The 14685-nt window shown below is 33.1% G+C and overlaps 1 protein-coding gene across 1 annotated transcript; it reads right to left on the minus strand.

The window, feature by feature from the left end:
• Nucleotides 1-1819: 1819 nt before the first annotated feature.
• On the minus strand, nucleotides 1820-14265 carry LOC145335465 (uncharacterized). The gene is made up of 12 exons (XM_080181227.1): nucleotides 14137-14265; nucleotides 13475-13686; nucleotides 13180-13276; nucleotides 12494-12709; nucleotides 11913-12191; nucleotides 10394-10512; nucleotides 9952-10006; nucleotides 6872-6899; nucleotides 6346-6453; nucleotides 5293-5370; nucleotides 4518-4565; nucleotides 1820-3236 (listed from the first exon to the last, which is right to left on the minus strand). Exons 1-12 carry the CDS (start codon nucleotides 14241-14243, stop codon nucleotides 3156-3158), a joined length of 1428 nt encoding a protein of 475 aa, XP_080037353.1. The 5' UTR covers nucleotides 14244-14265; the 3' UTR covers nucleotides 1820-3155.
• Between the last annotated feature and the right edge of the window lie 420 nt (nucleotides 14266-14685).

Here is a 14685-nt window from a genome sequence, read left to right on the forward strand (position 1 = left end):
TTATTATTATCGGGGAGTGAGAGCACAACTCCTCCTATTTCTAGCCCATGTGGGGCCTATTTCCTCACCCTGCAGAGCAATCATTAACATTTACCTAGCTAACCTATCCTATCAAAAGCTACTGTGAAAATATGACGAAACCCGCTACTTGGTTTTCTTTCCATGATCCTTTCATTATCAGGGAGAGAGGAGGGGACAATCACGATTTAATTAGTTTACAACCCCTTTTCCCCAAAAAATTTATTATCTATTAAAGACAAATTTATGTTGAGGCTTTTAAAGACATCCAGGAATCCATTTACATGTAAACTGAACTAACTCTTTTGGTAAATGGGATAAAATCAATCACAACATATTTATGGACGAACTAAGAATAGAGGGATAACACAATGGCCGATAAATTGATTTACATACCTGATGATGATGCACGAAATTACTTCTTCTGTATTAGTGGTTGTAAAGTTTGGTCACTCAACTTAATGAACCAACCAATCAAAATTCAAATAAAGTCCCCAAGTTGGTGAATTCAAATATCAAGAAAGCGGTATTACAAGACTTTGGACACTACTGTAATAAACAGACCAATGTCCCCTCCCTCCCTACTAAACACACAAACATTCTACTCCTTTTTTTATTTAGACTTTCAATTACTACATTGAACGATTGGAAACTAAATTTTCTTTTGGTTTTTGCCCGAAGAAAACAAAAAATGGCCAAGTCAAGTAAAAATTCATACGAGATAGACAAATATACATTGTACTTCTTTCAATGGACGGAACGACTGGAAACTTTTTTCTCGTATTCATTCGAATCCGGTGGATAGGAACCGGTTCTCATCCATACGAAAAACCTATGTCTAGCATCGTATTATATCCAGTTTTCTACGAATATAGAAATGTACAATCATAAGATTAAAACCAGTTTTTTTAGCTGGTGCCTCCGGCACCTCGGGGCTAAAAAAAATAGTTTTAATCTTATAATTGTACATTCTATATCCGCGGAAAGCCGTTTATAATACGATACGAGAAAGAACTATTCTTCATTTTAGCCAAGAAAAGAAAAACAATGAAAAATAGATAGGTAATCAGAATATCAAATTCAAAAATGTGTTCCACAAAGACAAAACTTTCCATGAAGATTCTTTTTTAAGATGCCCTTGGGGCCAATTTTTGCAAAAAACGAGAAAACATTATTTTAATTTTGCGGAAAACATAAATATTATAGTGTCAGAAGTGAACAAGCAGAATATTAATGCTTTAGTCTAAACAAAATTTTAATTAAATTTGCTGCAAAACTTCTTAAATACCGGATACTGTTGAAGGACATATATACAAATTTAGGAATTTGTTATAGAGATGCTTCGCTTATAACATTGAACTTTGTGGTAACAGGAATCAGTATTCTAAAAATCATATGAATAGGATAATTATCACATACTAAAAGGGAGGAGTAAGTTGCGCTAAAAATCCGTAAAGGTTGTGAGTTTTAAGTTAAAAACGGTACCTAGTAGAACGATAAAAATTTATATCAACTTAAAAATTTTTTTTTTTGACTATACTTCTTTTTAATAAGAAATACACATATTTAGTGAATATTATCGTTCTACTACTATTTTTTTAAGCCTTAAAACTCACACCTTACGGATTTTTAGCGCAACCTACTCCTCCCTTTTTTTATAGGAATCATCATACAAAGTTTGAAATCGATAGTACAATTCGAACCTTTTTGAATTAACGAATAGATCGAATTGTCCGTGATGGACGAACTGATCCTAATTATAAAAAAGCTTCTATTTTAAAAATCAAGTAATATTACCATATTATTTCAATTATTATTATTTACAACAATTTTAACAAATACAAATACATAAAAAAAACTAGGCTTGATTTGGTGGATAAAATTGGTAACTTATGTTAAAAATAGAGTGTTTACAATTTAAAAAACGTAAAAAAAGCAGTTATACATGTGTGGAAAAAAACATGGTGTTTCATTTAATAATACTGACATTTAGGCTCAACTAAATATGCTTGGATCTAGTGCAGTTCACGGTAAAATGTTCCTGGTAACGATTATCTCCATAAATCTGTGCATTTCAAAGGCTGTTAGCTGCAAAACGGCTAACTGTACATATTTTGCCAGCACACTGATTTAAGCGTCATAAGAAGGTCTAAAAGTAATATGGAATTGCCAAAATCCAATGTTGTACAGCGCTGGATATTTAAATCATTTCAATGGTGCGCCAAATCGGGGTGAGCCAACTTTCCACCAATGAGAGCACAGCATTTTACGAAATGACGCGCTGTGATTGGCTGAAATTCGGCGCACCCCGATTTGGCGCACCATTGAAATGATTTAAAGATCCAGCTCAGGGATAGCTTTACAAAAAAAACGCGTAAAATAAGTCCTCTTCGTGCATTTATGTGCACTACGAGATAACTGTGCTTTATTGAGTAATGACTATTCCAGATTATTCATAGGTCTTTTTTTTGTCAGTTAAAACTTTGTGCATTTATAATCTATAAGTTTCACCGTTTGGCCGTTGGCAGCCTTAAAAGTTTATGGATTTTTGAAGATAAACGTTACCAGGAATATTTTCCATGAATTGTACTAGATCCATATGATTTTCAGTAAAAATAAAGCAAATAAACTGTGTGTGTAATTGTATATAGAAAAAGTTTTTAATATTCCTAATATAGGTATTAATGTTATTGTCCAAAAAATGAGAAGAAATTAGTTCTATTTTTATTTGTATAGGGTTGGCAATCCGAATCCGCAATCCGTCTAATTTTTAAACCCATTTTGGACCCAGAATACAAATTCGCAATTCAAATTTCGGAATTGTAAATTCTTATGATTTTTGTAGCACTTAAATTTTTTTATTTAAAATGTGGCAGACAAAATCCAAAAATGTATTTTACTGTTTCTTAACTACAAGTAAAATGGTGGGTAGCATCCCATTTTTTTGTATTATTTTTTCACAGTAGCGTTTCATGCATAATTTAGGTTAGGTTAGGTGAAGTAAGGGTTAGAAAATGGCCGCTGTAGGGGCTAGATTCTTTTTTATTTATCCAAATACGACCAAAAAATTAAGCAGATTGCCAACCTTAATTTTTTACCACAAATTTTAGTGAGTAGGTAGTTTCTGCAAGGAAGCTTCAGATTTCCATATTTTCTTGAATATTCTGAAGACCATATACTCTTTTGAAAATCACATGTTTGTTTGAAACATTAGTCACCTGAAATAATATAAAAATAAGATTAGTAATACAATTTTAGCATAAACAACTAGAGATAATAGTTTTAGCTAAAAAATAATTTGGAAAAATGTTACAGACGGACTCACTACCAGTCAATTATAGGACTCCCTAAATATTTACTACCATTACTGTTTGCAGGCCACTATTTTTAGGGAATTAGAGAATAAAGTAGAAAAAAAGCAATCTTTAAAAAAATAGAGAAATAAAAAATAAAGAAGGATGACAACATCCATAAGTAGCGAAGCTCAAAAATCATTAACCTTGTAAGATTTATAAATCTAGGAATCGATCTAGCAATTCAGCAAATAAGCAAATCTTAATAAAACTTTGTGGGGATAAGTAAATTGTGAACTTATTTAACCCCTAAAAAAAAAGAAAACTTAAAAATGTAGGAATCGATCTAGCACCCCAACCAACTGACGAATCTTAATGAAACTTGGTGAAAATATGAAGACAGTTAACATAATTGATCCCTGAAAATTTCAGCTCTCTGTCTTTTATAGGGGCCGAATAAATCACGTTTCCACCTTTCTGTCTCAGACGGACGGACGGACATTTCGAATTTTAAAGTAGCTTCGCTACTAAAAAAAAATATTGTACCTAGATTGCTATATGGTTATCCTATAATACACAGTAGTTAAGTTTTTTTTGTCTGTAGCTTAAGAATTATATAACTAATGAGCCGATAGGTTTTAGGCTAATTTGTATTTCAGATTCAAGTCCTGAATTTGAGTTAGGCTATTTTTCTACCCTTAACTTCTAGATGCTAGAGGCGCAGCCGCTAGTATCCTTATTATAAAGTAAAAGTATCTCTGTCTGTGTGTGTGTACCGAAGGATCTCACTAAACCCTAAACCAATTTGGTTCTACTTTACAAGGTAGCTTCTCATAGGTCCTGGGAAGGTTTTCGCCATTAGAAAAGAAATAGCCCCTAAAAAATGACCCCTTCCCAAAAATCTATTAACTATTATGTTTAAAACTACAAGTACGGGGTCAGTCTCGCCTTCTCCCCCCCCCCCCTCAAGAGCCCCTAGAGGCATCAAGAAGCGTACCTGCTAGTTTTAGAATAAACTAATAAGGTTTAGGTAGTAAATAAATAAATGCAGTGAATTTGAATAAAAGCATGTTAAGCATATATTTAAGTGTGTATAAGTGTGAAAATAAATTTCATCACGCGTTGTCAGTCATTTAAATCTTACAAAAACTTTTATTATTCCTCCACCAACCCCTCATAACCCTATACTTAAAAAAAAAAACTAACCTCTACTTGGTCCATACGACCAAATATGTCTGATATTACATCTTTATTCTGATTACATTTTAGGTGTTAAATATATTTATTTAGCTTTGTTAGTCCACAAGATTCTCCAAAATTAAGAACAAGATCGGTGGACTTCCAGGGATCTAAAGGGATAAGACAATGACAAATGAATTGAAGTAAATCCCCAATTATGATCCATAAAATTAGCCCCTCTATAGATTACACTTAGTTGTTGAAATGTTTGGACACTCAACTTAATAAACCAACCAATCAAAATTAGGTAAAAGTCCCAGAAGTTGTTGAACCAACGAATAAGAAAACGTTATTATGAAATTTTAGAGACTAGTGTAATAAACAGCCCAATGTCTCCTCCTTTCTGTTGTGTACCAGTAATTACAGATGTGCGGTGCGTATGAAAAATGGAGCTGATTGTATGAGAATGCACAATGAGCAATTTACTATGTAATCAAAAGAATTAACTAATATTTCTAAGAGTTAGGGCATAAGTGACAGACATACGGCCATATTTAAAGCATAATAAATCCTTTAGTTTAAAAGCAAAGAGGAACATGAACCCTGAAAAAAAAACTGATTTGCCGGGATTGCTACCTTTGATGATTAATTTTTGTTTGTTATTGCTTGTAAGAAACATAGGTACTAAGTTGAAAAATGACATTGCCCACCTTCTATCCCAATTATAATTATGATTACTATTGCTGTCCTTCTAATACTAATGAATTGTCCTTATTTAAAATATTATTTCTAACATTCATCCCTGTGAAGAAACTGTGCAGGTGTTCTGAAGAATTACAGTGTCTATCTTTGGCATTCGCGGCAGATCCCATTGGTCCATCTAAAATTAAACAAAGATGAAAACATTCTAAAAATGCAAAGCCTTGCTAGTGATGTAAATGACTAAGGAAAGTCCTACAGATAACCAACTCATTGATTGCATTATAAGTCCTATCTATGCATGGAACTCTACTCTAACTACTTTTGGGGGGGGGTAAAATTTTTTTAAGGGGGGGGTAATTCGGTTTTTGGGGGGGGGTAAAATGGCGCGCGAAGCGTTCCGCGAATTTTTTTTACCCCCCCCCCCCAAATTTTTACCCCGGGGGTAAAATTTGCTTGGGGGGGTAATTACCCCCCCCCCCTGAAATCTGTTGACAGGGGTAAAATTTGTTTACCCCCCCAAAAATTTAAATTAAAAATGCGCGCGAAGCGCGCAAAATTTTTTTTTGTTAGAGATTTTTTATTTTGGTGGGGGTATTTACCCCTCCAAAATTATTTGGTGGGGGGTAAATACCCCCACCTAAATGGTTAGGGGTAAATTTTAAATGGGGGGGTAAAATGAAAAAAAATTTAGGGGTGCCTACGGCACCCCGAAATTCGTTTGGGGGGGGGGGGGTAATCGCCCCATTACCCCCCCACTTGGACGTCTATGATCAATGTGATGCATCTGACATAGCAGCAGTAGGAAACATTTCAATTAATTTTAGTTTTAATGCAATGTTAGGCCAAGATTCGAACCCATCGATTTCCCAATGACGTAACGTGTTAAGTTGGCCACAGCCGCGGGCGGTTCAGGAGTGTACAACTCTACAGCAGGGGACACATGATACAGCAAATTCATTCCATTTGAAATTGCTGAAAATTTTTATAATTAAATGGTGTAATGTTGGCATAAAACTTTTATTGTGCTGTAAACAAAGAGAGGTGGGTAACAAGAGTGTGAAAAGAAGGAAGTGGGTTGTGGGGAAATATTCACATAGAATTATTTACAAGAATCTTGGTACCTTGTCCCTGCACTGCAGTCAACCAAACTAACCTTTTCTTCTACACGCTTCATATATACTCTCTCTAGTGAATCCGTGGAGGCTTTGAAACAACTTTGGACACAGTTCAATCCACAGCTGATAAAGGATATTTCTCTCAACTGATCAGGATTATTCATAATTAAAATACTAATTAAGGATTATCAGAGAATCATATAGTTAAAATTTTATACAGGGATCTAAAGGAATAAGACAATGGCCGAAAAATCCCAATGATGATACACAAAATTAACCCTTCTGTAAATTAAAATTGCTGGTTAAAACGTTTGAACACTCATAATGAAGCAACTAATCAAAATTCACTAAAGTCCCCACAGTTGTTAAGCAAACTAATAAGAAAGCGTTATCATAAAACTTTGGGGACTAGTGTAATTACCAGCCCAATGTCCTCTCTCTCTCTCTGAATTATAAAACTTAATATTAGTAAACTAGTGGATTCGGCCCTTGCCTCTAGGGACATAGCCCTAAAAAGGGGTGGGGTACATCCAAAATTATTTTGTTTTCATTATGAATTATTTCCTGGTTCTTTGGTAGATTCTGTATGTTCCTATGAAAATAGTTATTTATAAAAAACAGTGGCGTGCGAACCGAAGGGGGCATTTGGGGCAATCGCCCCCCCCCCCCCTAGCGACCAAAACGCCCCCCCCTGCCCCCCCCTAGCCACCGCCCCCCCTGCCCCCCTAAATGTTGAAAAATGCCCCATTTTGCCCCCCCCGGTCAACAAAAATGCCCCTTTTTGCCCCCTACCCTACAAAAAGGAAAACTATCCCAGTTTCCAAAAAAAAGATCAAGAATACTCAAAAAAAAAAAAAAATTTGGCGCTTTGCGCCAATCAGACAGTTACTTTTCATTTAACCTTACCAAATTTTTTAATTAGTGTAGAAATTAGGTTATAATCTTTTTTCACTGAACATAAAAAACCAGGTAATAGGAAGTATTTTATTTTGTATAATATAAACTTTTTACCAAAGAAATTTTGTACATCCCCAATGATGATACACAAAATTACCCCTTATATAGATTACAATTAGTGGATGAAATGTATGGAAACTCGACTTAATTAACCAACCAATCAAAATTCCATTTAAGTCCCCAAAGTTGTTGAGCCAACGAATAAGAAAATTTTATATGAAATATTGGAGACTAGTGTAATAAATAGCCCAAAAACCCCTCCCTCCCTGCATATTTGAAGAAAAAAATTTGCGCTTTGCGCCCTTCCAAATGGTTTCTGCTTTTTATCACATTGTATATTTTGTTTTTATTTCTATAAAAATATGTGTAAACAACAAATATTTAATCAAAAAGTTATTTTATATAAAAAAGAAACAGCATTGATATTTATCTAAGCCTTTTTCTCAACACTGTATGTCTGTCTAAATGAATAACTATATATGATGTCATATTATTTTCAGGATAAGTTTATCATTTTTTTGTGTACATACCCTTACAAAAAGACATGTTTTTTTATGGCAATTTTCATTAAAAACCCTTAAAACTAACTACACTCTATATTCCTAACTTGATAAAATACGCCACTCTTGTTGTCTTTAATTGATTTTAGTTCAAAGGGGGAGTAAATATTTTTAGGTGCACTTCACACACCGCCCTTATAAATCCTTGGAAACACCACTTAATCAAAAATTAACAGAGTTTTAAAGTGCCATTTAAAGAGGGTAGGATATGTTGATATAACTTTTTAGCTTCTCTATAATTCACTATGGCTGTCAGTATGTAATGCTAAGGGGGAAATGTGATTTTTTTCAACTGCAATTAAAGATAGAAGGCTAAAACTTTATGTTAACATTCCCATCATTATGGAGTATAATTAACTATTAAAAATTCATGGAGGTCGGACTGCTTTTCAGGACGTTTTTGGCTATTTTTGTATCTTCTAAATTTCGGGTATAGTCCCTTTTGTGACATTGCCTCTTAAGGTGCATTTCATCGTATTTTCACAGTAGCTTTACACCTATTTATAGCTCCTGCGGGGCCAATTGCCTAGCCCTGCGGGGGAATCACCTGACCTAACTTAACCTAGAATAACCTATTAAAAGCTACTATGAAAATACGACGAAATGCCCCTTAAGAGGCGTTGCCACAAAAGAGACTATACCCCAAAGTTTTCCATATTTCTAAGAGATTTTTATATCTGTAGATGAAAGGACAAGTAATTTTTTTATTTTTTACATAGTTCTTTATATCTTTGGTTTTTATGGTACGATAAATTTTTTTGTAGATTATAATATTAATAAAAAAAATAAAATTTCTTGCTGTTTCGAACATCCAGTATGTAATTTACTTTGACTGTCATCACACAACATACAGGAAAAAGGATTTGTGACTTTTTCTACCTAAAATATATATTTATTTCAACAGATGCTCTTTAAATGTACTTGTCTGTATTCTTATTAATGATATTTTGTGCTTTGCTACTTAAAGATGTTGTCAACCTTGTTGTCATACAATAAAGAAATATTTAAAATCAGTTTTACATATTAGGTTAATTTTTAGTAAATTATTTCCAAAATGAGTGTTTTTATCTCCCCCAACCCAAAAAAATTTTCTAATGGGGTTATTCATCCTTCCTGCTGAGATTTTATAACATCCCCTTCCACCCATAAAAAATGTTTTGTGGTGGGGGGGGGGGGGGAAGGTTAAATTATCTTCTGTACTTTTTTTCGAAGATGCTTTCTAGCTCCCTTCCCTTTGGTCATTGCAGGGTGGGGAGAAGGGATGGGGGAGAAGAGATGGGGGGGAGAGATGGGGGATATAAATGGGAAATAGGGATGGGGAAGAAGGGATAAGGACTAGAAGGCCCATAATCAAATAATCCCACCCCTTAAAACGCCCTTATTTAAAATTAGTATATATAATCAAAATGCCCCCCCCCCCTAAAGCAAAGTGCCCCCCCGGGGCACTTTGATTTAGGGGGGGGCAAAATTTTACAAAATCTTCAAAATGCCCCCCCCCTAGACAAAGTGCTTTGCACGCCACTGATAAAAAAATTATTTAACAAAATAATAGTTAAAGAGTAGATGCTCTACAAAACTGTAAAAACTACTCTGCATTTTTTCCTGTCAAAGCCAATGATCATTCAGACAAAATGTTTTAGTTTTTTAAAAAAAGAACAGACTACCTAATCATAATTAAAGAGAAGTTTGACCTTACAAATAATAAAATTATGTGACTGAAAAGCATAAAAAAAACATTGTTAGCAAAATCATCAAAATTATTTTTGTAAAAATCTTTGAAAATCATCTGATAAATGTTCTATAATTGGTTAAAATCGTATGTTAATAGGTACCTAACCCTTTTTTTTTCTTTTTGGACACTTTACTGTAAATTAGAAGACAAATTTGTGCAAAATAAATTTTTCAGAACTCTTCTCTGGCAAGTCCCTTTACACACCCCTGGCCCTTAGGTGCTCTAAATTAAGGCATTATGGAAAAAAAAATTGTGAACAGGCAGACGAACCAACAAACTTTTAGGAGACCATCATTTTAGATGTCCTGACAGACATGCAAATGACAAGAAAGCAATTTGAAATGGTGGAAGAAGTGAACACTATATGCCTTTTCAAAAAGGCATAAAAATCTTACTTGAAATGTCCGTGGACTTCCAGCTTCTCTATTTTGGGACAGAACTGGATGAAATCTGTAAAAGAAATAATAGGTTTAACTTAGAAAGAAGCAGAAAATTTTGAAAATATTAAATTCACTAGGTATACTTTAACTAATAGTTAACATAAAATTTTGTGATCTGACTTGGATCTGACTACTGCTTATTTAGCAATACATTTTCCTCAAAGTGTCATATAACAATTCCTGAGACACTCCAACTTTAGGGTGTAAACTTTTTGGGGACCATTGTTCTAAGTGTCCTAAGGGCCATACAAATGAAAGCATTTAAATTTTTGTCATTGTTAGAAGAAGTAAAAACTAGAAGACTTCAACCCCATTGTTGTATCTCATTTCATGTACGAAAACAATATTCTCAACACAGCAAAAAAAGGCACATCTGAATAATGCATTTAATACCTACCATCAAAATTGTTTATTTTTCCCATACGAAAATTGCACTCCAACCATTTGATATTCAGCGGCTCAATGCCATTTTCTTTCAGTGGTAGGTCAGCTTCAGTGTACATCTCTATACTTAGCCTGTTCCAATATATAAGTGGATACTTTAATGGACACTAGCGGCTACGCCCCCAAGAAGCCTCTAGGGGCACTTAAGGTAGGAGGGGGGAAAAGTCAACTAACTCCATCCCATTTTAAATTTGATTTTCAAAAAAGTAAAAAAAATTTTAGGGGGGAGGCGGACAAAGACAACATTCCCAAAAATAGTTTAAAACCTTCTCAAGACCTATAAGAAGCTTCACTGTAAAGGAGAACAATATCGGTACAGCAGTTAGCGAGAGCTTTTGGGACAGACAAAAAACGCTTACTACTTTACATAATAGGATAAAGAAAATTCATGACATCTTTCCAGTGTATCATAAGCTACCTTCCCTGATACATACAAATACTTAAGTATTCTTTCAGGATTGAAAGACCGACAGAAAAGAGTCAGACATAAAAAAAAATATGTAATTCCTAGAGACAACTGTTTTTGGAGACACATGTTTAATAAACACAACAGGAAGCTTAAAGTTAAAAAATAGCTTATAGAAACAGATAATAAGCCAAATTAAATTGAAGTTTTTTGCATTATTGTACTTAGCTATGCACTTAACTAAACCATATGATCTTTTCTCAGTGTTTTTTTTTTTTGCAGATAAGAATTAGGGTTGGCAATCCAAATTTGAAATCTGAAATCCATCCAATTCTTTAATCCAGAATCCAAATCCACAATCTGTTATTTTAATAGCAGATTCTGATTATTAATTGTTTTGCTAAAATTGGCGTCTTGAGTTTTTTGGTCCAGATACATATTTTAATTTTTAACAAAGTTAGGTTGGGTTGAGTAAAGGTTAGAAAATGGCTGCTCTAGTGTCTAGAAATAAGAAAAAAGCTACTGTGAAAATATGCAGCTTTAGATTCTTCTCAGTACCCGATAAAATTTCATCCCTTAATTTATTTTTAAAAAAGCCTTTTAAAATATTGCTAGAACCCACAAAGTGTTTTTTGGTCCAAATATATATTTTAATTTTTAACAAAGTTAGGTTAGGTTGAGTAAGGGTTAGAAAATGGCTGCTGTAGCGTCTAGAAATAAGAGAAAAGGTACTGTGAAAATATGAAAAAATGCAGCTTAAATTCTTCTCAGTACCCAATAAAATTTAATCCCTTAATATATTTTTAAAAAAGCCTTTTAAAATATTGCTAGAATCCACAATCCGGAATCTGAAAATCCGCACTCCGTCAAAAAAAATAAGAATTCAGAATCCATGGATTAATCCGTTTCATTTTTGTGCAAATTGAAAGAATCCGAATCCAAATCTAGTCTAAAAATTAGACAGATTGCCAACCCTAATAAGAATAAGATTTTCATTTCAATCGGGATAATAATAACTGTTCCTATACCTATACAACATAACATTTTTTATCCACATATTCTTAACCTGTCAAGACATCTGGCTGCTTTGCCCACAAGATTAAACCCATTCTCCTCATGTCCAGAATAAATCAAATGCTTGAGCCTTGTGAATTGAAAGTCAATCAATTCAAACATAAAATCTTTTCTGGAATTCAGTTTTAACTTTCTCACAGAGTTGTAGCATCTTGTTATGATCTTGTCTATTTCAAACTCACAAAAGGCAATGTTGACGTTTTTAAGCTTTGAGAATGCAGGGTCAGTTTGAGACAGTGTAGACAGATCAACTTCGTGCATACCATACAATCTTAAGAAGTTTTATTTATTTTTATTGCAAAGCTGCTTAACAAGTTATTGTGTAATCTGGCCAGTCTTTTTGGCCTTAGTTTATGTATGTACTATGTACTTAAATGGTTAATCTCTGGGTAATCTCTCTCTAATTTTTGGAAGGTATTATTACTTGATCAAAAATTTTGTAAACTAACTGACTTGATTTTAAACCATTTATGTTTTTGGGTCAGAAAACAAGAAAACTACAGAAATTATGTGTAAATGTTATTCAAGTGCCAATGAGTACATGTTGTACTGAAATCATTAAAAAAAACATCCCTTAATTGTTCAAGTGGTGGTGCACAGAACTGCGCCAATGTTGGACCATCACACTTGCAGCTGATCATAATCAATGTCTTCAACTGGGTGAACTTGACATCCTTGTTAGGAAAACAATTACTGACATCAACAGCATACAGACTCAGCTTCTGGAGCGAGTTCAGGCTATGCTTGAAGAAGTGTGATAGAAATGGGAAGGGGAACGGGTACTCAATCCTAAATAATATAATTTATCATAGTTTATTATATAGCGCTCTAACTGCTAAGAGACTGTCACAAATAGACCCAATACCCAAAATTAAAAGCCTACAGCTTCAATAACAAAAAAGTTAGAGGCATTTTAAAATGATTAAACTGAATTTTTTTTAATAAATTTGACTTTGAAAGTTTTTTCTTATATGTATTCAGTTACAGGCAACCAAACTTTCTGCTAAAAAAAAACTTTTAATTTAGCTTCTAGGAAATGTAATTTAATTTCTAAACTTTTATTATTATGTGGAAAACATTTAAACTTTTCATTGATTTACCAAAAAAAATGTCATTTTAAAATCCCTATAACTTTTTTGTTATTGAAGAAGAAGGCTTCAAATTTTGGGCATTGGGTCTACTTTTGGCAGTATTTCAGCAATTAGAGCAGTGTATTTCTTGCAGGCTTTCTTTGCCTAAGTAAGAAATAAAATTTTTACCTGCAAAGTTTAAACTCTTGAAGACAACTGAACACAGGTTCTAGTTCGTTTATCCTAATTATCAACTTCTGCTGATATTCTTTGCAGCTGTTTTGACCTAAATAAGAAAAAGCTTTTACCTATACTTCCTTTTTTGATGTTTGAAGATGATGTAATAATATTGGATATTACAGTGAGGCTAATAAACAGAAACCTCTAGTAACAGAATAGATGAACTACAAATAACTAGAATATACATAAATTATGTGAAAAATAAACAAGTAACCTTTTCTACAAAATAAAATAAAAAACTTACCAACAATAATAATTCTGGAGATTCTGGTAGCATGCTCAATAAAAAAATTTGCCATAGGCTCAACATCTTCCAGGGAGACATAGTTTACAAAAATACAAAACTCTTTGGTAGATTCTGTGATGAAATCTGGCAGGTTTCCAGTTAAGGCCTTACAGACATCAAATGACCATGCTTTGAATTTTGGGTCTAACTGTGTTGTTTTTCTATAAAGGCTGAAATAAATAAATATATAGGAATAAATTTAGCACTAAATGAAATTATCTTTCTCCTTCTTTTGTTACTCATCAATGAAGGTCTGGCTATATTAATTGCCCCACCCTTAGTTGTAAAAAAAATTGAATATCAAATCTTTCCTAATGAGTCAGTTATTACCTACTAGAAGGAGGCAATTCTTCAATTAAAAAAAGGCAATGTAGTGCGAAGGTCTCAGAATCCATAATATCAAAGAATTTATAATTTAGATCAAATCTCACCTAAACCTCTTCTACAAAAAAATGCCTAATCCCTTCCTCCACCCCCCCCCCCCCTCTATTTTATTTACTTTTTAGAACTAAGGATGTAGACGTTCAACTTATCCATATATTTTTCATATAGAGGCCAAAGGGGCATGACCTATTAATTTTATTGCATTAATATCAACGTTTTCTAATATAAAATCTTACCTTGTAGATGAGAGTCTAAGATTTAGTTTATCAGTGTTGCTAACATATTGAACAATGCCACGATAGGCTAAATCAGGCAAGCCTTCTAAGCAATTTAATTTTAGCATTTTTTAAAACATTTTTTCATCTGAAAAGAAAAAATTATGATTAACTTCTAACCATAAAATTATTACATATAGAAAATTACAAGTAACAAATCTATACATTCATTGTAAAAAAACATAAAAGTAAAATTCTTTAATTCAATAAATTTAATTTAAACACCAATTTATGAAACAAATGAAAAGAAAAACAAAAATAGGCACAAATTCCGCGTAAAAATTTAATGTCAAAAAGTCGTCTTTTTCATAGGCTAATGGGTTATGCACGTTTTCTTTGTAGACAAAATTTCCCCTATTAAATATCAGATATATTTTACAACAGAGAAAAAAACAGAATTAAAAAAAAATAAAACTTGCAATTACTATTAACGGAGTGGTTTTTTTTTAAATTAAAATAATACACAAATATAATAAAAAATGTAGTTTTAATTGTAGGGGATAAAATGAA

The sequence above is a fragment of the Acartia tonsa genome, chromosome 13 (assembly GCF_053477335.1).
Source record: "Acartia tonsa isolate MP-2025a chromosome 13, ASM5347733v1, whole genome shotgun sequence".
Lineage (NCBI taxonomy): Eukaryota > Metazoa > Arthropoda > Copepoda > Calanoida > Acartiidae > Acartia > Acartia tonsa.